The 23883-nt window shown below is 41.1% G+C and overlaps 1 protein-coding gene across 7 annotated transcripts in view; it reads left to right on the forward strand.

Annotated features, from left to right (window-relative positions):
- Positions 1 to 534: 534 nt before the first annotated feature.
- TBC1D24 (TBC1 domain family member 24) overlaps positions 535 to 23883 on the forward strand; it is a 33043-nt gene continuing 9694 nt past the window's right edge. For 2 of the 7 annotated variants that reach the window (XM_075515586.1, XM_075515592.1), the window contains exons 1-8: positions 535 to 609; positions 1752 to 1922; positions 4285 to 4338; positions 11357 to 11567; positions 13560 to 14594; positions 16879 to 16896; positions 21393 to 21551; positions 22529 to 22592. In XM_075515586.1, coding sequence (XP_075371701.1) covers positions 13636 to 14594; positions 16879 to 16896; positions 21393 to 21551; positions 22529 to 22592 — 1200 coding nt within the window. In that variant the 5' untranslated portion in view covers positions 535 to 609; positions 1752 to 1922; positions 4285 to 4338; positions 11357 to 11567; positions 13560 to 13635. Of the gene's footprint in view, positions 610 to 1751; positions 1932 to 4284; positions 4339 to 4467; positions 4591 to 11322; positions 11568 to 13559; positions 14595 to 16878; positions 16897 to 21392; positions 21552 to 22528; positions 22593 to 23883 lie in introns of all 7 variants that reach the window. The other 5 variants (XM_075515587.1, XM_075515589.1, XM_075515588.1 and 2 more) reach the window with 5 other exon arrangements.

A 23883-nucleotide genomic window follows, 5' to 3' on the forward strand; every position in this document is an offset into this window, starting at 1 on the left:
AGAGCACTGCTGCCAAGTCAAGTCAAATAAACACTGTGGAAGTCCTTCATCTCTAAAATGAACCCATTTCTGTCCCGCCCATTTCAGGCTTTGCAAAAAGCCAGTCACTTTGTAACTGAGCACAAAACTATTCAGATCTTAAAGTGTTCTTAAAGCAACAATTGTATCTAATATTTGCACTGAGCTTTTCACCCGAAGCATCTGCAAGGCTGGCAAATACTGCAGTCTCCAGTGCAGAACCACAAGCCCGAGGCCTCCTTACCCAACACTGCAGCGCCGGCACCGCCCCTCACCGTTGCCGCCCCTCACCGTTGCCCCACACCCCGTACCGCCCCCCGACCCCTCACAGCCCCCTGGCACCCCTCACAGCCCCCCGCTCGGCGCCCGCCCGCACGGCTCCCCTCACGGCTCCCCTTACGGCCGCCCCGCCCCAGCCCCTCTCCCGCCGCGGCGCGGCCGCTCGGCCTCAACGCCCGAGACGCCGCGCACGTGCCCGCGCCACCCGGCGGAGCGCATGCGCGCGCCCGTCCCGCCGCCGCCTTTGCGCATGCGCGCAGCAGCCGCTCGCTCCCCGGTCTCGCCGGAGGCGGCCTGACAGGCGCAGCGGCGGTAAGGGCGGCCCCAGCGCGGCCGGGAGGCGGGGGGCCCGCCAGCCCCGGGATCTGGGGGGGCGGGGGGTGGAACTCGGTGCCGGGCGGCGGGACCGCGGCGGCGCCTTCCTGGCGAGCGGCCGGGCAGGACCGGGAGGGGGCCTGTCCCGAGCCCGGCCTTCGTCGGGCCCCCCTTCGCGGGCGCCGCGCCGGGACTCGCTCCCGGTGCCGAGCCGCGGGTCGCTGGCCGTGCCCGCGCGGGGCTGGCGTGGCTGGGGAGGAGCTGCCGGGGGAGGGTCGGGACGCGGCCCCGAGCCGCCGTTTCCCTGGGCTCTGGTGGCACCGGTGGCACCTCCGGGAGCTGTCGGTGTCCGAAGGAGCCGGCGCTCTCCGCTCCTCTCTGCTGCGAGCCGGCCGTGGGAGGCTTTGGATTTAGCTTTTAGTTTGTTCAAGTGCGTGCAGGCTCTCGAAGGCATTTAAGTGGCTTGGGGGCGCCTCTTGGCGTAATGCGCGGGTCAAACCTCTCCGCTGTTACGCTTGTTTTTTCTGCAAAGTGTGCCAAGACCTGGGGATGAGACAAAGACAGCTCCTCTGATTACTGGTAATGCTCACCCGAATACTCGCAATTTACACTTATTCTGCCAGCTGGTCCCCGTTCAAGGGGCAGTTTATGTTCACATGAAGAGCTCTCTAAACCCAAAGCTTGTGTTCTGCAGCTTCGTTCTTGAATATTTTACAATTTCTATCACGAAAGTAAAATTTTGTTATGAGTTTATTTTCATGTTGTACTTTATCTAGGCACTGCTCTCTGAAACATGTATATGTATGTATATGTGTATATATATACAGTACATCCTTAAGCGGGCGATTGCTGTTGGAATATTGGGGCTGCCAGAACGCTACCCAACTGAACACCAGGTTTAGGGTGCCCACTAGAACATGCTAAAATGTTCCTCAGCCTTTCTGAGCCTACGAACAGGAGAGCAAATAACCAAGTGGATGCAATATGCTTAGTTGACTCCAGCCCCAGGTGGTGCCTGAGGGCAGCAGGAGGGACGATATCTTGCAGGTGCTGTGTAGCTGTGATGAGAGGGAGGTGGGTGGTTCTATATTGAACTGTATTATCTTAAAACCTTGCATTTTTGTGTCCAATTCCTACAGGAAGCTGGAGCGTCTGAAAGCTCTTCTGGCTTACAGGAAATCCCAGTAGGATTGTCAGAGCATCCAGGAATACCCAGAGCACAGAAATTACATGGATCGCATCTAGGACTCTGTGTTACCAGGAAAGGGAATTCCCTGTTAGAATTTCCTTCTCTGTGCAATCGCTAGCAGGTAGACCGTGTTGCAAAAGACTTCTCTCTAAGATAGTTACGTTGCAGGAACAGCACTGGTAACTCGAATCTAAGGACTCCAGCAACATTTTATGTTAGCTCTTTGTTGCTTCCAAGCAATACATGACACTTATGTCCTTTGTAACTTGCAAAATGGCTGTGGATAGTGTTGCACAATAATTAGCTATTGGGAATCTTTGTACTGAATGTCTTTCTGTCATTAATATTTGAAAGTTTGCAGGTGTTCCTGTAGCTAGAATTTGAATGCAAGGGAAAGCAGCTTTCTGCTTCTCTTTTTTGCTGTTAATAATTAAATGCTGCCAAGTAAATGTTTCTAATAGGCTATCTGTGGACCTGTCACATTTAAGCACCTCTGCTCTTCCCAGCTCTCTCCTTTTATTGCGACCTTTGTTTTCTCTCCTTGGTTGTCTTTGCTTCTTCATTCTGTTAATTTGAAATCTCAAAAGAGTCTCCTTCCCCTGATCAACTTTGTCATTTGGACTGTAAAGAAACCTGGGAAAAAAAAAAAGCTATTCCTGCACTAAAATTACCCTGTCCATAAATTTAAGGCAGGCAAGAAAGCAAAGCAAACCAGTCCACACTGCACATGTCTCTCACCATCTCCAACACCAAGGTTATTGCAATCTGATAATACTACCCTGGCATTCGTTTAGATCGTAAGTGCCTTTGCTTCAGTGCCGAAGCCGGATAGAGTTAGTGACAAGCAAATTATTGGCAACAGACCATGAATTTAGTCCTTACTATTCTTCTAGCTCTTTAGAATGCACCCTGCCCTGCCTGTTAGGTTGGAGAGGCCACTGAAACTGCTTGTGTTAGGCTGTATGGATGCGTGCAGAAGCAAATAGATGTATGTGCACGCTCAAAATACATAAACTGTGTTAATGGTCTGAAAGAAAAATAGCTATTTATATCTATACATAGCCTTGAATTGTGACTGAGAATTAAAGAACTAAAATTTCTTTTAAATGTCTGCTGATTTGGGGGTATCTTTATTGTCAGGTTTAATTGCAGTATTCTGACACATTTGCACAGTGTGTGACTTGAGGAGGGGGCATGTGCAGAGGAGTTTGTCTAAGTAATGCTAGTCTTTAGCCGTTTACCCCTTTTGTACTTGACCAGGCAGTCACGTGACCTTTCTTATATAAAAATAGACAGACCTAATTGCGCTATATTAATGATTGACTTGCTTAGAGTCCGTGTGTATTGGTGGGAGTACATGCTGGAGATGTCCAGCTGTGGAATCAACCATTTTAAATTCTCAAAGATTAATACATGAAAGTGCTCGTATCTGTGGTGTTCACGCTCTTAGGCTTTACCGTATCTCATTTGTTGTCCTGTGGCTTAAACTTCTAAAATTAGAGGACAATTACCTGAACTTTCAGACATGTTGCAAAGGACCATGTGTTGTTGATTCCCACTGTCTCAGGAAAGAAACTCAGAAGAAATCTCATATCTGTACTAACGACCGTGCTTAATTGTGCTTGGGGTGTATGCAGCTACATTATGTTAGCAATAGGTGTAACTTTGGTGTAGCTACACCAACACTGGATTATTTTGTTACTTTTTTCAGGGGAGAACAACTTGAGGGAGAAATAACTCGTACACAAAGTTGTTGTAATGACTGTATTTTGCAGGAAACTAGAACTGGGTTATTTCAAAAACTGCTAGGCTGAGTATCATCCATTTGAAAAGAAAAATAATGTTCATCAGACTGGTTCGAACTTTTCTACCTAATAGGACAAGGGCCTGGTATATCAACCCTCAGCAGGTCAACTCATCTAAACCCATACTCCATTGGATATCTTCAGAATATAGCTATTTTTATTTTGGAACTGGGGATCTAAATACTGTAAGCTGCAGAGCTGGTATTCTAAAATCCCCTGCCTGTGCAGCAAATACCTCTATTAGTCCTAGGAAGAGAGACGCTCTTCAGAGCTTGCCTGTTTAATGCAGAATTTTGTACTTCCTGTAGAGAAGGGGGCGGGGGGGAAACACAGCAGTCAGCTACAGTGAAAAAATTAGCTAAAAAAGTATTTATGACAGACATACCAAAGTGGTAATGCTGCTTGTGGTTTTAGAGACTGAAAGGAGTTGTTTATGCTCTAAGCACTTTAATAATGTGGTTAATTAGCTGCTCCTCTGTTGTGAGGATACTTGTCCTGTGTTCTCTATACCGCAATTGCAAGTGTGAAGGTTGGAAGCCATGCAGAAGTGCAGGCAGATACTTTTTTTTTTTTTTAAAGGTGTGGAGGTCAGTGGTGCACCTGATGTACTTGAATGTTCCCCAATGCATTTTTTAAAAAACAGTCTAATTTTTTTATTTTTTTTCCCCACACCAACAGGCACAGCAGAAGGGAGTAAGTCATAAGAAGATCTATACAAGGACAAGTTCTAAGGTAAGGATTAATAAAAGCACTTCAGTCTAGGGGACAGAGGAGTGTTGGGGTTCTTTATTTTGTTTGGGGTTTTTTTGGTAGTATCTTCACTGCATACAGAAAATGTTTGCCTTATTATCTGGTTCCAAGTGGAGACAAGATTCCTGCTCCTGCTTTACATTTCAATATGCCTGTAAGCCCTCTCCTCCAGTTGAGAAGCTTTGAACCCATTGGCCAGTGCAGTGACACTTGATAGAGGAGTAGGCATGTCAGGTATGTTAAGTCCCTTTAGGTCTACTCAGAACAAACACATGGCTAAAGAACAGCATCAACAGCAAGGCCTCATATATCCTGTGCTCTGGCCCCTTGACTACCTTAGTGGCCTTCTAACAGGGCTAGTCTTCCCAAAGTTTTGCCCCACTGGTAAAACTAGAGATTAGCAATATACACTAATAGTAAGGTTATAAACTCAGCTGATCTGTTGCTATAAATGCACTTTTACTTTAAAATCATAATAAAAATAATGCAGGACTAGTTTGGGATTCTACATTGATTAGTTTTTCATTATTAAATGCTTTTTCTGTACCTTTGCTGCTCCAGAGGAGGTGTTTGTTGCTAGTCTTTGACTTCTAATAGAGCATGACTTTGGAAAGACTACAGAAATAAGTATCAAAATGAAGCGATATATTGTTCAAGTTCCCTGAAGTGCAACTGTTGGTATTCTGCTGAGATCAGGTCCTCCTTTAATTGTAAAGTGTATTTGAAACGGGCTTGATGTTGGTGTCTGAACTCTCTTCTTGTGTGTAGGATAATCTACCCTTTGTGTTATTTCAGGAGAGGGGTAATCCATTTTCAGGAATACCAGATTATTGAAGCTTGTCTTCTGAGCAGTCTTGGAGGGAAGGGAGAAAATCTGTAGGGTTTTGCAGAGCTGGAAGGAAATAAAACCTGTATAAAATGACAGCTTTAACTTTGTAATTCTCATATGCTCATCTTACTGTAAATTGGCTTTTGATTTCCAGAAGAAAACTTCTACACCCTTAGCATTAGTGCAGAGAATAATGAAGTAGTCGAGATAAGGTTTTCCTACCTTGTTTTTAGCTGTTGGCTGAAATTGTGGGAGCACAAAACTTACTGTGGAAGAAAAAAGATCCAGTGATAACTGCTGGTGTGACTAGAGTGTCCCTCCCCATTTCCTTACTACAGAGGCAAGGAGTGCATCCAGCAATTTCCACAGGCTCGCTAAGAGAGTAAGGACTTGTGTGCTCAATTAGCCCAGGGTTACTGGTTCATCTGCCCATAATCTAATGTAGGTATCCCTTAAGCTCTCCAGTATTGCCAGATTAAGGCTTTGTATATTCATAAATTGCACTGGGAAGTCTTAAATCAATACAAACATGTCCTATCAGTTAATTTAACAGAAGAATTAAATTGGCGTAAGTATCTGCACTGATACTTACACTGCTTTGATTAAATTGTCTTTTTGTTTTGTTTTAAAGGTGATGTGGGAAATTGGGGCATTGGTCTGTTTCCTTAACAGACTTTAAATGGCACAGTTCGTATTTGAAACTTTTGCAAGAGAGAATGTACAACATTCATCCGTGTGGATATGTTTTTGATAAAAGTGAATATTGTGAAGAATCTGAATTTGATCGTTAGTTTTAAAAAATGGGATATATATTTGTCTATATATTGTATATATACAATATGTATATGTACATGCAAATATATGTGCAATGTATGTTTTGTGTGTATATGTATATATATTTGAATGGAAAGTATATTTGTATTGATAAGATACAGGGTGAGACTGTGATGAGCTAGTTCTGCTTGTACAGCACTTGAACAACAAAGGCTTCCCTGTAGCCTGCAGACAAGGCTCCTTATTCTACCTGGCCCAACCTAGCAGATGTATCGTTAAATCCTACACGGAAAAGGCTACTATTTTAGAGAACAGAAGGATAAAAACAAAAAAAACCCAGTTACAGTATGGTACAGATCATGACTTGGACAGTGCTGAGGTTGTCTGTAGGAAGGTGTATGGGGCTTTGTAAAAGGTGTGCTCATCTCCATAAAGCAGCTTGCATTCTCTTTCTCAGTGCAATACTAACCGTGGCAGTCTGAGGCCAGGGGGTTCCTGTTAGCTGGGAAGCTTGTGATGTTGTAGTCAGGCTGCATTAGTTTTGGGACCTGCACTCACTGCAGTTTGAAAAACTATTGAAAAGGTATAATCACATACTGTTGAAACTGGTCAGACAGTGGGAGGAACAGGTCTAGGAGGTATGTGCTCTTTAACCTCTGAATGGTTTACTCATATTAATAACCCATAAACGCTGCCTTTGTCTGTGAAATGCTTCTTGGCAAATGTCTCTCTTAGGTATCAGAAAAGGTCACACCTAAGATTGTGTCTTCTACTTGTAAAACATCTACGTGTGTTTCCCTTCGTGCTGTCTGCTGCTGCTGTGGACCTAAAGAAACTCTAAACCCTTAAGAAATAAAACATGGTTACATGTACTCCTGTAGAGAAGGCTTAGATAGGAGGAAAAGAAATAAATCTGTGTTCAACATAAACAAATGCAGACATCATGTCTAAGAGGAGAACAGTTCAAAGCACAGATGTTTAAAGATATTTTTCTGCCAGTAAATGTTTGTAGTGGAGGGAGATGTAGAGGTGATAGACGTCAAACTGACAGCATTCAATGCAATAGAGCAGGAAAATGGATTATTTTATTGCGTATGGATTTGCTACCATGTCAGAGCTTTTCACTGACAGTTACACTGCATCTGTGGTTGCACGTAGTAAACTGTACTTCCAAACAGGGAAAGATATAAACTGAGGTGTTTAGGGAAAGAAAAAAAAAAAAGATTGAAGACTGAAGATTGCACGTTCAGTGTAAAATTTTTCAGAGCCAGAGTTTGCTGTTGAACAGAGACCTGTTTTTAGTTACGTCAGTTTTTGAAACAAAGGGAAGAAGAATAATTAGCTCAATGTGAGGGATTTTTTCATTCTTACAATTTGGAAGAAACCAGAAGGAAAACACAGTCCATATAGTAGGAAAATGTTACTGATTTTTCTGCACTACTTTCACAGATTTATTTTTTTTAAATGGATCACTTTTAATACATTGTGTAAAATAGTTTTGCTGCTTAAATGCAGTTTTCTTTTGGTTTGGGAGGGAAAAAAGATAAGTCTCCTCTCTTTAATTTCACTAGTTGTTCCTTGTTTTTTTTATGACTTAGGCAGGACAGAAAGCTCCTGATCTAGTCTTTGATAACATTTACCATCCAGTATCCTCTTACAATGCTCTGTTCTTTAACCTTTTTCACCCTTTGTGGAACCATTAACCATTTCTTTTCTCTTCCATTTTTTTCAACAAGAGTGTTTTGGGGTTTTTTTTCCAGACTTTTATCTTGTTTGGCTTTTCTGTCTTTATTTTGTACCTCTGTGGTATCTTAATGATCAGTACAGCTCACAGTATCAACAGTGATTGAGCATTAGAAGTACCTGTGTCATCCCAGAGCCGGGGATGAGAAGGAAGGGGTGCTGCTTTCTTTTGAAGTGCTTGCAGATATAAGGTATACACATTCTCTTAAATATAAGCTACTGTCATTTATGTGGCCAGCAGTGAAGAGCTCATTGTGTGTCTGAACTTTTGACTGTAATAAAGTACACGATAGATTAATCACAGATAACTTAAAGACCCTGTTTAAGAAGACAGTAGTAGTTTCCTAAGAATGAAAGCATGGGATTCTAGGACAAACCTTCTGTGACTGTGCTTCGTATGCAACGATGACATCCCAAGAGAAATCATCTAGATGCCTAAAATTATTTGCCCTCTAGTGTACTCTTCTATCTACTAGGTACTCAGGAAAGTGAGAGGTTTCTAGACTTTGTCCCAAAAGAATATCAAAAACCAGTGGGGAGCAGCTAACTAATCCCCTATTGTTATTGGTAAACTAGTATTAGAACATTATCCAGAATTGTATTTCTGGAGCCCAGCTTGTGCTGTACGCAGTGCCCAGGGCAAATGATGAAGAGATCGAACTGCATTTAACCTCGTTAAAGCAATCCAATTGAACTCTGTGTACTCTACTGAAAAGGATCATCACTCCAGAATGCATCAACGTGGTCCAAATTGCTCTCCTACACAAGATGAGCTAGTTGTGTTCAGCTTGTTCTAGTGCTAAATGGAGTGCTTAATTTTGGCTCCGATGCATACATCTTCCCCAATGATGTGTGGCATAGAAAGTAACTGAAGCTGTAGATGCAACAAAACATGCTTCTGATCAGGAAGTGTTTGGGGGAAGGGGGGACAGCACTGTCGTGTCCAGTCTTGTTTCCAGATCCATGTAGCAGAGATGTCAAGGTATGCTGCTGTAAGTCTGGGCTCGGGGAAAACTGGATGCACTGAAGTACTTGGGGATGAGAGAGTAACTGTCTGCTAGTTGTCTTTTATTCTGCAGTTATTACTGTGTTGCTTTGTTCTTCTGTCAGATTCTTTGGTGTATGAAGCAAAGATCTCAGACGTGATTGAGTATTCCTCAAGGATGGGAAATCATCTACTCAGAGTTTTGGGTTTAATTTTCTCTTACTGGGATGAGGACTAATAACTAGCAGTCTTGAGGAAGCAGTTCTCATTATCTGTTCATGTGCCTTCTGCATGGATTAGTTTAACGAGGTTATGAAAGAGAGCAGACTTGAGTCTTTTCCCTGGCTACATCACTACTCGGCAGTATAAACAGCAGACAATATGTTGCACGTCTGGGAGTCTAGTATTAGTCTTGATTTTAGAGCAGCAAAAATATTTGCTTTCTGTTAGCACATTATAAAAATGCATGCCAAAATTTTGGTTGTCGGTATCTAGCTGTATCTGTACAGTACATAGCAAATAGCTGAATCAAAGGTGGTGTAACTATCCATGGTTTAGATGAAAAATGTTATTTTCAAAGTTTGGGTTTCTTGTTATAGACCAACTACACTAGATTTGAGTGAAGTGTCTTAATAAGCTATTAATCTGTAGTCAAACTTTTGGAACACAAAGTTGCAAGAATACCTAAATGGAGTAGGGGCAAGGTTGTCCTGATTAATTATATATATATATATTTTTTTTTAGGAAACTTTCCTGTGTTTATTAAAAGCAATATCCAATCACGTAATCTCAGGTTTTAACCAAAGTTGGAATTTATTTTTAAAAATTTAGGATGTAAATATTTCAATAATGTGGCGTACTGCATGTACGCTGGATTTGAAAGAAATAATTGTCCTTCCGGGTTAGTTGTTGTCGTGGATTAACCCCAGATTTAATCCCTTGTGTGGGTTTTTTTTATATTGCACTTAACTGAAGAGCTTCATTATAGACTGATAGATCTAACAATCTCAAAATTGTGTGGCAGTTACTAAGAAAAAAGCTTTTTCTCCTGGTTCTGTTCTTCTGTGTTAATTCCTATGGTTTTGTAAAAGTCAGTCTGATCAGAAAGGATAATGGCTGCTTCCCCTTAAATAAGGTATACATAACTTTCAAGCTTTGTCGTTGTTATGAGTAATGTAATTTTTTTGCTAAGTTTTACAATGCCCTTGTAGTTCTGTTCTAACAGGAATTTGAAAGCATTTCAGTTCTGTGCCGTTCAGGTGCTGATCCTGTTGTCCCCATGTCCAGTTAGAGGATACTTACCACAACATGACGCTAACTTCTCTGAAGTTACTTTAGCAAGAGGGAAAGAGATTTGTTGCAATAAGGAGGTATAAATGGGTGTCTCTGCTTGCCTTTAATGTTTGTATAAAGATATGGTTACATTCCAAAATGTTTTTTTCTCTTCTGCCTGTGTCTCACCCCTTCTTTATATGTGAAAGCTAGGTAGTTTAGGTGAAGATGGAACTTCAACACAGGCATGCACTACTGCTTAACTGACATCCCAGCCCAGTGGTCCCTCTAAATATAACAGTCTGTACTGCGTGCTTGCTCCCTTGTGGTAGGAGAGATGGGTAGGAGACAGCCCCGCCTAGCTAGCCCTTTGCTGCTGAACATGAGACAGCTTTTGTCTCCTCTTCCCTCCAGCTCAGAGTTGAACATTGCTCTTTACATGGTTGCCAGAAGAGAGAGAACTTACCCAGAGGGACAGAGGGATGGAGGAAGCTTCGGAAGGAGTGGGAGGAGGAGATGAAGGCTGGCTGAAATTTTCCTGAGATTTCTTGGGCTCTTCTCCTTTGGCAAGTAAATACTCCCCATTCAAGGCCTGCAGGCTTACAGTAGCTGTTGGCACAGTGTCAGGAGCTATGCACCATTACACTGAAGCACACTAATTCTGTTGGTTTTGCAAGCATAGTTAAGGTCATGCTCTGGCAACCTTGACAGTGCCCATTTGCTTTGCTGTCATTTTCTCTTGCAGCAACTAGAGCTTTGAAAAGCATAAGCAGCCAGACCTACTTGCAGACCCAGCAGATTTATCCTAGCCAAAGTATGTACAAGACTGTAAGCTCAAATCAAAAGTTCTGGCAGTCTGACTTCCATTCTCTAGCCAGGGACTTCAGTGAGCTTGCTGAGGAGCACATACTCATCAAATTCATTCATTTCTGGAATGGGCAGTAACTTCTGGAGGGAAAAATGACTGTTTGATGCAACCTCTAAATATGCCCGTGTCTCTGAATGATAGAAAATAAGGCAGAAAAGAGTAAGGAGGAGGGAGAAGAAAGTTTATAGGAAAAAGAACAGCAGAGATGTAACTGAGTATCTTAGAAGTTCTCATATGATGGACATTTTACTTAACCCTCCTTAATATAAATATAAGCAGCTCCCAAGGGATGATGGCAGAAGTGGGAAGTTGTTGCATAGTGGAGACTCCAGCAAGCACAGGATAGTAATAGTTTCTATACTGAAGTGACCGTGAAAAGAATGGTTCGTCTCTCCGTGCTTTAGTCACTGCTAAATAGGATTAAATTTCTCTTCTCCACAAGGATCTTATTCTAGGATTTGAATTAAAGATAATGAGTTTCCCTATGATTCTCAGGGCGAGAATGACAGAAAAATGTTAACTTCCACAGAGCTGACATTGACTCTGCGATGGACTGGTATCCTACTGTTACTGTCTTTGCATATCCTGAAGACATGCTCTCAGCTCACACTGAGAGGCATCATTTCTGAACATCGTAAGATACCTCACTTTCAGAACTGAAGTCGGGACAACGTGTTACCTCCTTTAATTACAGTCTGAGAATTAGTTTCAGAAGTGGAAGAAGACAACAAAAAGAAATGGTGAGCATTTCTGTTTTGCTCTTACGTTGTACAAAGATGACTAAAAAAGAATCTTCTTTTTATTTTAAAATAAATAAATAAATATTTGGTCGAGAAGAGCCATCCAAAAGCCTTCTCTGAAAGGCTCCTGTGTGTTGCTGCCAACCTTTTAAAAGAGGAGTTAAATTTTGGAGTTTCAGCATGTGATCCCAAAATACCCAGATTAATATTTAGTCAGAATCTAACACTCTGAATTAAATTTACTGCTGTCCAAGCTAGTGCTAATTGTATGTTTATGAACTTCTGTCTACTTGAGGCAGAATGTTTGGTTTATTTTTCTGTAGTGAAGTAGGGAAGATGAGTAGTCTGTCTTGATGGTGTATCTACCTTATGAGTTTCAAATCATTTTAATGCACCTGTTATATGAAAGACCATGCTGATAAATGTCAAGTTCCATGCATTCTCCAGTCTGTTGACATAGGAATGACTAAGGGTTCTTTGGAAGCATTTCAGTAACTGGTTTTGTTGATTTAACCTTGCTACATAATGTCTTAGTTGTACAAAACAGTTTTATAGGCCTGTTGCATTTTATAGGGATTATCTGCCTTTGCAGAGTGTGCAGCATCAACGACCACGTGCTTCCCAGCTTTAATCTGGCACTGAGGACACGTTGGCAGAGACGTTCCAGCATTGGGCAAACCTGTTGCCTGCTGTTATTAGTGCATTTTATTGTATCTCCCCTTCTAGTTTTGTGCTGACTTGATTAAAGCTGATTCAGGTATCGCCATTAGTGGTTGCAGTCATGCTGTCTGCTGGGACACAGGCATACTTTAAAGCTGGAGTCAACAGGTAGATCATGTAAACATGTGGTTTGAGGAACTAGAGGCTGGAACCTGATCTTTGAGCTCCAGGTGCTGTTGCAGTGGTGTGCGTTTTTAAATCTTCTGATGTTGGTGATAGCGGGCCCTCTAGAGGGTGATTTGATCATAGAAGTGTGTGCCAGGTCAGGACCAGAAGTCCAGTGCAGTACTCGAGAGAATTAAGAAGCAGTTTCATGAAGTTGTTTTAAGCTGACGTGAGCCTGTACTGCAATTGGAAAGGGTGGTTCAGTCCTGCACTCATCCTTGTTCTGGCACTACTGTTGATCTGGCTAACTGTACAGCTGGGCGTCTTGCTTATCCAAGGGAAAAGAAAAATTGTACCAGAACACGTGGCTGTGACTAGCAGGAGGTCAGCATCTCTTGTCACTGGCCATGCACTCTTAGAACAGTGTAAGCTGCTTGTGAGACTGCATCCTTGTAGTATAAATAATAGTTACTTCCCCAGAGAATTAGGAGGAGAGATTGCAAATTGAACAGATTTTACAATGGGTATTTTTGAAGTGGGAGGCTTCTCATTTCCTCTTAGGACAAGAGGAAATGGCCTCAAGTTGCGCCAGGGGAGGTTTAGACTGGATATTAGGAAATTTTTCTTCACCGAGAGGGTTATCAAGCATTGGAACAGACTGCCCAGGGAAGTGGTTGAGTCGCCATCCCTGGAGGTATTTAAAGGACGTTTGGATGAGGTACTTAGAGACATGGTGTAGTGATGGTTTTTGGCAGTGTTAGGTTTATGGTTGGACTCGATGATCTTAAAGGTCTTTTCCAACCTATATGATTCTGTGATTCTGTGATTCTGTGATTCTGTGATTCTGTTCTCTAAGTGAGAAGTTAACATAAAGGTCTATGCCTCAGCTTGGACCTTTAGTTAGGGAAAACAACTTCCTGTCGAGATGTCCTCAGAATCAACCTCTTGGCTGGCCACTGATAAATTGCTTCAGTACGAGTTATTGACAGAATGGAAGTAAAGCTTGGCTTAAAAATAAAAAGGCATGTATCTTCAACTTTCTTTGCTTTAGAAAACAGTTTTGCCATTGCAAGTACACATACAAGTGGAACGTATGTGTGTGTTCCTAAAGAAAATGGGAGATTACCTGTTACTCAAGCCTCTATTATTTTACTTGTCCTTTTGCAGGAAAAGCTGCAAGTCATTTAATGACCAAATAAGGTCTCCATTCTCATGATTTATCTGATATGCTTCTCCTGGAGCCATGGATGAATACAACCGCTTTGTGGATTGGGACAAAATGGATGTTACTGTCCAGAGCCAGGATGCGAAGGAGCTAACCTGCACAGAGTTCCAGGAGCTCAAGCAGCTGGCCCGGCAGGGCTACTGGGCCAAGAACCACTCTCTGAGAGCCAAAGTGTACCACAAACTAATTAGCAATATCCCGTGCCGCACAGTGACCCCAGATGCAAATGTGTACCGGGACATTGTTGTGAAGATTGTTGGAAAACGTAACAGTAGCTCCCTTCCACTACCAGAGTTTGTGGATAACAGCCTGGTCCCCACGTACTGCTTGAATGCAGAAGGCATCGGGGCGGTCAGGAAGATTATATTGTGCATTGCAAATCAGTTCCCAGACATATCATTTTGCCCAGCACTGCCATCTGTGATAGCTTTGCTCCTCCACTACAGCAAAGATGAGGCAGAGTGCTTTGAACAGGTTTGTCGCATCCTTGCTTGCAATGACCCATCTAAGCGGCTCATTGATCAGACATTCTTAGCTTTTGAGTCCTCCTGCATGACTTTTGGTGACCTGGTTAACAAATACTGTCAGGCAGCACATAAGCTGATGGTAGCAGTGTCCGAGGATGTGTTGGAGGTATACTCTGACTGGCAACGGTGGCTCTTCGGAGAACTGCCTATGGTATACATTGCTCGGGTCTTTGACGTGTTTCTGGTGGAGGGCTACAAAGTTCTCTATCGTGTTGCGCTGGCTCTTCTGAAATTTTTTCACAAAGTCAGAGCTGGGCAGCCCACAGAGTCTGACAGCATACAGCAGGACATTCGAGCTTTTGTGAGAGACATTGCCAAGTCAGTGTCTCCGGAGAGGCTTTTGGAAAAAGCCTTTGCTATCCGCCTCTTCTCACGGAAGGAGATCCAGCTTCTGCAGATGGCCAATGAGAAGGCTTTGCAGCAGAAGGGCATCACGGTCAAACAGAAAAGGTAGGGCTCTCACTACAGGTAGCCTCAGTGATCTAGTGAGTTTTCCCAGCGTGATGAGCAGTCAGTCAGTCCTGGGTGACTACTGGTGGGGAAGGAGAAGAGCTCTACTGGTACATGCTGGTATCTCTGCTGATTTTTTTTCTCTGCAGAAAAAGTCAGCAGCCCCAAAATTCAGCATTGCTGGGATTGTAATGAGACGTGTAACTGAAGATAAAGAAAGCAGTTTCTCATAGCTTACTCTGAATTTATAATTACTTTTTACAGGTACATATTAATTGCAAATATTGTATCTCAAAAGTGTCTTTCACAAGCTGTTTTTAAACTAAAAGGCATTTTAGCAAAGCTGGAAAAAACACTGATAAATTACTTGGAAGAAAAATACCCAAACAAATGTGAAAATTAATTCTTAAATATGAGATTATTTGTATAAAATGTCAATTTCATGCTGCCCAGGACTGTGAATTCAGCAGTTTCTGTAGTGTAAGTAGACAAACAGTGTCCCAGCTGGGAACGTTTTTCTTAGCTGGGGAGTTATTTTAACAGCAAGGAAGAAATCAGTCTGTCTTACATGTTACTCTTCAAATTAGTTTGAATGCAAGCCGCCTGAAAGTCAAGAGTATAGTAATCATAGGTAGGAGTTGACCTATTTTGTAACAGGTCCATGTACTATTAGAAATAATGATTTTGAAAGAACCATGGAAGAGAAGGGCGAGGATACTGAGCCAAACGATGATTGCATAATCACAATTTCTTTTCAGAAATGAGGGGAGGAAAAGCCAGCTGTAAAACTAGTAAATGAAATCCTGCTCCAATGTGGTATTAAAAGCCACAATAATAAAAAGCTTAGCTGAAAGACCTCTCCATTTATACAGAAAAGGCAGCAATTAATCTAAACAAAATTAGTATCTTGCCAAGTGCAAATGTATGTGCAGGTAAATACTGGTGTTGTAGACATGTTATGTTTCTCCTAAGGCCTTCTGTGACTGCAGAAAACTCCTCCCAACCACTTTTGAAATTTAAGTTTAAGTGTTGAACAATTTTATCAGCTGTCCTGACCTCTGAAGGGAGGATGGCTTCTAGAAGTCTACTGGGGTCAGTAAGCATGGTATCTAGAACTTGGTATTCTCTTTCATTTTCTCAAAATCTTTAAAAATCAAAAGGTACCAGCCACTAATGTATTACGATCTTACAGACAGTCGTGTTGCTGAGTTAATCACAGTAGTTGCAAACAGACACCATTCCATGATATTGAAATATATATTTAACCAGGTTTCAGCCTATAAAATAATGTAAATGTTAGCTGAACCTCTTTCATGTGCCGAAATACATGTAAAGTTCCCTCCAGTTTTTTCCAACAGTTTATTTTTAGACTCACAGTTTGGTTTACAATTTGCTTGTGTTTTATCTTGCTCATATCTTGGAAGAGACTGCTCTGTCAGTCTCAAGTATTTCAAGGCCTTTAGCCACTGGAATGTCACGTTGGGTAGAGTCCAGACCATTGTATCTGGGATTCGCAACCAGAAGTATTAACTCTTCAGTGTGTAGCTTTTCTTCCTCTACTGAAGTTCAGAAGAGTTCTAATATCCTTTCTGAGTATATTCTTCATCAACAGAATGAGATCTTAAAAAAAAAAACCCAAACAAAAACAAATTAAAAAAAAAAAAACAAACCCACAGAAGCTCCTGCTGTGTTAAATGTTGTTGAGGTAGTCTTGCTCAGAACAACAGTGATGCCTTCAAAGCAAAATATAGTAAATTTGTACACAAATAATGCCATTAGTTACTGCCTTACCAGGCGGAGTTGCTAGTGAAAAACTTTTATCCTCTCTTAGCTACTTTTGTAAACATACTGAAACTTCTCAGTATCCCTTGGCACAGTACTGCTATGGACTTGGCTCAGTTTGGATCCCAGCGTAGGCAGATGTGGGTGCTGGAGAAGTGAACTTTTCTCCAGTGCTCGATAGGATGCGAGAGAGTTCTCTTGTCCAGATGTTTGGCCTGTGCAAGGAGATGATGAATTATTTTCCAATCAGATAACTACAAGCAGGTAGCAAAAAAGGAAAAAAAAATAGAAATAGGAAATATTTTAACCTGTCTTTTTGTTTGTTTGTTTTTCTCATGCTTGGTGATTCGAATCAAACCTTACTTTGTTTCTCTCCAGGCTCCTTTCATTCACTTTGTCGCGGATGTAGGAAATCACTGATGTTTTCTATCTTTTTTTGTCTTTCTCCTTGTACATTCTCCTTCTGTCAATTCCATACCTACTGCACCCCTCCTGTTTGCAGTGTTGCATCTCCCAAAAGGTAGGTTAAAACACTTGAATCTTTGCTCTTTCCTTGTTTCTTCTGTCTTTGGCTGGTTATTTTTTCCGAGGCTGTCGTTATTGCTAATGCTGGGGCAGGAGAAGCAGGGCAGCAATTATAGCATCCAATTGCTGTGTAACATCTCCTGAATACACTCGTGCAAAGTTAGTTCAAAGCACCTGCAAAGTTGTAAGATAAGTGATCGTGGGCCCAGCTAGTCGACATAGCACTTCCATACAGCAATACAAGCCTGTGTTTTCCAGAATGGAAAAGTGTGATGTTAACGGTGGGATAGAAGTCCTTTCTACATTGGAAGGAAAAAGTGTTGCTTTTTAGAAACATCTCAAGTAACATGTCTTCAGAACTGCTAGGTGTTGTCCCACATCCAAACCTGGTATATGCTGTTGCAATAGATGTGAGACATACTCAACTTTTTTCTTCTTTGCAAGCTTTCCACAGTTAATTGGAAAGATATTGGACCAAACCCAACTTGGCACACTCTTAAAAGTGACTTGTCTCTATTCATACTAGATTATTTTTAAGTAGTTAGGGATTTTTTTAGAGGCAAGAAGACAGACTATTTTCCTGTGTCAAGGAGGTCAGAGTTACTCAGCCATGTAGCATTAATGGTTAATGAAGTCATTCATCAAGTCTTGGCCTGAAAAGCAAATCTTAAAGAACAAAACCCAGTGGATTGTGATACCTGATAAGCAGAGAACTTGGAAAGGAGAAAGAATGCCCTATGAGTATTAAGTACCACAGATGTATGGGTTTAAGTTAATGCCTTTGAGAATCATCTGGCCTTGTTGCAGGTGCCCTGAGTTAACTTTAGTGAGTGATGCACACTAACATTTGTACTAATTTATAAAATCAAAATTGGAATTAATTTCCTCATGTTTTTCATGTCCAAAAAAACACCTTAAGAGACTTATCAAAGCATGTTTCGTATCATATCGTGTGTGTTGAGGATTTTACCTCTAATAAATAAGCAGGCTGTTAATTCCAGCCAAGCAAATCTTTAAGGTCCTTGTATTATTTTAATGTAGTTACAGTGTTCTGAAAGGAGCAGAAAGCCTTGATTTCTGCTGGGAAGCACATAGTTTGGGTTTGAGGGGACTTAGGTCGATGCAGGGTGTCTGTTGACACTGATCTCAACACAGGATTAGGTTTCAGGCTTATACACCACATATGGCTTATTGCCATTTATGAATGAGAAACAACGTATCAGTTCTACCATGTGTTTATGCCCTAACTGAAATTATAATGGATTTTAAAGATAATGCAGGCTCTATAAGATGTGACCCAAAACAAAGTAGAGCAAGAAGATGTAATCAGTGAGTCATACCTCACTGGAGGGTGGTATTTGTTTTCTTGGAATACATACAGAGCATATCCACTGTGACAGCTGCTACCGCATGTTGTCAACAGTGGCTTTATCTACAGGGACTTTGAGGTCTCTGAAGCACATTGTATTAATGATATAGCTGTAAAAACAACATTCCTATGAAAATAGCAAATAAGCTGCTTTATTAAACATTTAAAGTGTGCTACTTTTCTAAATTTAATTTCCTTTGGGATGATAACAATTGAACACGTCTCTCCAACGTCAATAATCAATAGAAAGTTGTCGTGCTGATCCCAGTGAGCCAACATGAAGAATTGAGGAAAATGCTAAAGCAGGGTAAAATCTTAATGAATTTGTTCAGTTCTAGTGGTAGACTTTAATGCAGTGCCAGTCCAAATTTAGTGTTTTGTCAAACTGCTGGTTTTTTCGCAGGCAACCCTGAAAGACTTCTGGTGTGGTGAAGGCTAAGCTTAATTTTCATCAACCAATATAAACCAAAAAGTTGGTGTTTTTTCTTAGCCAACTTGTGTGCTGTTCATTTTCACTCATTTACTAATTTGAAAAGTAACTACCCAACCAAAGTGGATGATTTTCAGTGTCATTACAGAAATACTGCCAAAAATGAAAGGATGACTACAGATCAGATACTTGTAACTCTAGTTGCAATTTTCTGAACAACCCCCAAAAAATTTGTATTTTTGTTAAACATCACAGAGTTTGGTTTGATGTGGGTGCAGGCTCTGAATTGATGCTGGTCTCAACACAGGATTGGGTTTCAGTCTTAAGCACCTGCAGCTGTGATTTATGACTAGGAAATAGCAGGTCATTTTATTTCAAATCCTTTGGCCAAGCTATGGTCTAGGTTTTACTAACTGAATGGTGACATTAAATATAAAATGATTTGCCATGAAATTCAAGGGGCAGGAACAGCATGCCTGGAATAGTTTTAAATGGCCAATACAATAGTAAATGCTTTCTAGTAAATCAGAAAGATCTGTTTGTAAAGGTGATATTCTACCTACATGGAAAAATTGTAGGAAGACACAGGGTACTGAAAGTGATGTGTTACTGTGAATACTGCTGAACACAGACTTTGAGTGGGGTCTGGGTGGGAAGGCCCTTAAATCAGCAGTTCATAGTAGTCAGGAGAAGGAACAGAGGCAAAAGAAAAGGTACACTGAGGTTGAGAGCCTTTTAGGAATGAGTACTGAAGTTTAGTTGCCCAAACAGTTCACATAAGTGTGAAAAATGTACAGACCAAGCATACAAATAATTATGAGGCTTGCTTGTTTGAGGTTTAGGAAGTTTAAAACTATTTTGATATTTGCTACTAATTCTTAGGCTATTTATCATCATTACTTTTCCTCCAGAAATTCACTGTAATAAGCTAGTTGACTGCCCTGAATATTTTTTTAATTCCTTGAATGTGAGAAAAATCTAATTTCTGATGAACTGAAACCAAGGCTTTGTTTCTCAGCTCTGTTCTGTAGTGCCACCAGTCTTTAGCTGCAGACCAGACAGGACTGGGAGGGCTGAGACCTAAAATAAGATTCTGAAGATGTAGGTTCAAGTCTTGGCTCATACTTTGCTTCAGTTGATCTCTCCTGTGCCTCAGCTTGCTGTGTTTAAAAGCACAAATGTCCTAGTCAGTCATACTGTAAGTTTTAAAACCCATTAATAGTTGCAGCCTGCTTAAACAGGTGTCCATATAAGTTCATTCCTAATTAAATAATGCAGGACAGCGATGCAAGCAGTGATTTGGTTCATTTTGCTAGCAGAAGCAATTTTTTTTTTAAGTGACCTAAGGAGTCACTTCATTAGAAATGCTGACACTAAGGCAGCTACAATAAATTTCAGAAAGCATTTTCCAATGTCTCCAAGCAAGCACCACTCTAAAGTACAGTGCAAATGCTGCTGATTTCTTGGTACTATGGCAAGAAAAATAATAAAAAATGTATAGTTTGTATGTTTTAAGGAATGAGCTAAGCTATTCAGATTACGTGCAGATATGCAGTATTGAGGTCCTCTTTATGTTCCATGAAACTGAGAGGAAAGAAATGTGTAATTGTCAAAAAAAAAAAAAAAAAAAAAAAACCCACACACCAGGAATTGGCAAATACTTGCAACTGAACCCTTGCATGCAGAGCAAACTGCCTAAAGCTTCATTTAACTAATGGCTACCCAGTAACTTAGTATCTTGTGTAAGTTCCTGTGTCACTTCCACCATGTACTTGGCTGTCACCCTTGCATTTTAAAAGTCTTTAATGTTGGCCACTGATGCAATAACACTTGTTTAATCCCCGGGCTCTGAGTTTGTGTGCTTCTTTAATCTGAGAAATGAAGACTGGTTAAGATGATGATGATTAGTAGTAGTATTATTATTACCTTCAAGTGTTTAAAAGCCATGAATCAGTTCTTATAATTGTATCAGACCCCTCAGGGGGGTATGGGGGGTTTGCTTTCTGGTGTGAGTGTCTAGCGTTCCTTCATGTTTTCAGGCTCCATCTGTAACCATGAACCTAGGAACTTCTTTGGTCCTTAATGAAGTGGAAGTCATTGGTAATGACATGTTTCCAAGAGGTGGAACTTTCCAAAAGCTTCAGATATTTGCCTTGGATTAAAATTGCTTAGCCTGGTAACACTGATTCCTCTAAGATTTCTGAGGGTTTTAGGAATCTCTAATTCCATGATACAGGCAGGACCTCAGAGGGGGAAAAAGTACTACCTCTTCTTTTCAGATCCTGGCTGTTTCTGTAGTTATTCTGTTCTCTATGCTTAAATACTAGCACCAGCGAGACTGTCTCAAACAGCAAATATCATTTGATCTATTTAAGGTCATGGTCATCCTAGTTGGCTCACTGATATGTTCTCTATATATAAAGGTGCAGGCCATAGCTGCCATACAGAGGAATTGCTTCAGGTATTTCAGTAAGGCCAGATCACTGCCTCTCGAGGATTATGTTAAACTGCAGCAGTTTATTATCTTCACTAAGTCATGGCCTTCTAATCTCATGGGCTGGAGCTTTGAACAATAGCACATCTGCTAGGGTCTTTTAGTGTTCAGCTGTCTTTGCATGTTACTGTCCCGTAATTCAAAACTTGTTTTGTTGTTAAATTATTGTTTCTCAATGTTTTGTATTGTATTTCTCAGGCAAAATGTGCACCTAGCAGTTCATGCTGAGAACTTCAAGTCTGAAATTGTCAGTGTGAAAGAGATGCGAGATATCTGGTCATGGATCCCAGAGCGATTTGCACTTTGCCAGCCCCTCTTGCTTTTCACCACCTTGGAACATGGCTGTAGTCTGAGCAGGTAAGGAAAACCTTCCCCGCTCTTCTCTACTGTGAGGGCAAAAAAGAGCAACTGGTGAACTGTTCGCTGGATTGACAAAAAGGCCATGCCTAGTCAGAACTTGATCTGAAGAATGTTATTAGCGATGGGATGTAAATGTGACAAATTCCTATTGGCTACAGCATTTGACCAGGATACTTCATATGCCAGAACATGGCAAGCCATTTTCAACTGTCCAAGACCAATTGGAAGAGTCAAACTTGCATCAGTTCACAGAATATGCTGGTTTGAGACTGGTTCATTCCCCACTGGCTATGAATGGTTTTAACTCGGTGGCTGCTCTGCAGGCTCTTTTGATAGATGACCACATTCAAACTGATTCAAAGAATAAGGGAACTCAAAACTGGAGGTTCCTCTACCTATGAATCTGATTGTATTATTTTTAAAGTGGGATAAACTAGGTATAAGTTCTCCTTGCACTTGACACAGAAGGCTATAATCATATAGCTCCTAATAATGACTTCGACATCTGCAGTTGAGGTACTGAGGTGGGGAGTGGTCTGCTGTCCCAGCCCCATGTGTCTATGAGGAAAAGCAAAAGCAAGCAAAGAGAATGCATCGTAATTATTTTCTATGAAAACCAAAAGCTCTTCAGACACAGCCATCAGTCCTCAGGACACAACTTCCTTTAGCTTGTCTTAATTCAAAATGCTGTAAAATGCCACTGTTGTGATAGGTAGTCTTCCAGTTTTTCTGCAGAGGCATAAACAACTGTACAGAGAACTGAGTAGAGAAGAACTGCTTGACAATATTTGTTTATACTCAACTCTGTTATTTACAATGCACTGTAGAGAGCATTTGCAGGAATATGCTTAGTCTTCAGATGGTTTTTTTGCCATGCCATCAGTTGGAGGAGGAGGTGGTGCCTGACGTTAAGGAGGAAAAGAACTGCAGTTGGTGGTAGTTGAGTGCTCATTTTTGTGTACTCTGCACTTCAGGTTCTATTCTCACAGTGAGGGACACGAACCAACTCTTCTCCTCATCAAGACCACAACAAAAGAGGTGAGTGAGGTGAAAGGCAAGTGAGCAAATTAGGTTTTAGGCAACTGTTTATTATGAAAAGAAGAAACAAGGGACCTGAAATTGCTCGGGGTTTGGTTTTGTTTTTTTAACGATGCATGCTTTAAGTGGTTCCATTTGTTGATTATGGGACTATGCATTCTTGGGTAAATCTTGTAAACTAGGTCTTGGTCAGCTATTCTTTCTCTTGTAAGTAATGTGGGATGATGGACTAGAGTAACTCATTGAGCTCTTGGACAGATTCTCTTAATTGCAGAATCAGAGGGAGAGGGTGGGGAATTGTATTAAGAAACTCATGATTCATAGAAGATATTGTCATTTTCTCCAGCATATGAGGAGAGAAAGTAGCAGAATTTAAATGGTATGAATACTACTGGACTACATAATGTGGAAACAAAAGCTTTAGCTTCATCTCATTCCTGTTTGAAAAAAAAAAAAAAAAAGGAACAAGAAAGCTCTGAGAACCTGAGGAGGAGTGCACACAGGTGCCTTATCTAATGAGCGTTGGTTCTCTGCTCTGCTGTGTATGACAATATTGGACAACATCATGTGAAAACAGAAACATTAGCTTTATCTCATGCTTGTTTAAAAAAAATAATGCATAAAACAAGAACGCTTCCCAGACCTTCCAAAGGAGGACACACAGGTGCTTCCTGTAATGAGCACTGGTTGTCTGTGCCACTGTACATGACTTCTAAATATTCTGTGGATAACATTAAGCTATTATTGCAGCCTGTGGGCTTATATTTCTGCTTATGTTCCTGCAGGATGACTGTCCATGAAACAAGCCCATTTCTACTCTTATTTGCATCTACCTCATGCTAACGCTCCAGGTTGTTTCATAGTTTTGTGTATGGTTTCTGGCCATCGCAGGCCTGCATTGACATGCCAATGGCTTATAGAATGCCTGTGGTATCTAAAGGGAAGAGGGAAAATATTTATTTATTATTTTGCTGCTTGTCCTGGAGCATGTCAAAAGTCTAGCTTTGTCAGTGATGCTGGTTTTTATAATATGGTCCATTTCTTACCCCTCAAAAAAAAAAAAAGATAGTCCAAACAAAAAAGTAGGAGAAAAGTATGGGGGGTTTTTTGGTGGTTGTGGGTTTTGTTTTTTTGCAAAGGATTACATTCATCTTTTATTCATATGTCTATACTTACATTTTAGAAAGAAGAAAATTTGCCTTCTGATTTTCTGGCTCTCATACTTTGGTCATATTAGATCAAACGGAGTATTGGGCCATCTTTTTGTTTATGCACACGATTTATCTATATA

Source organism: Mycteria americana, chromosome 12 (genome assembly GCF_035582795.1).
Source record: "Mycteria americana isolate JAX WOST 10 ecotype Jacksonville Zoo and Gardens chromosome 12, USCA_MyAme_1.0, whole genome shotgun sequence".
NCBI lineage: Eukaryota > Metazoa > Chordata > Aves > Ciconiiformes > Ciconiidae > Mycteria > Mycteria americana.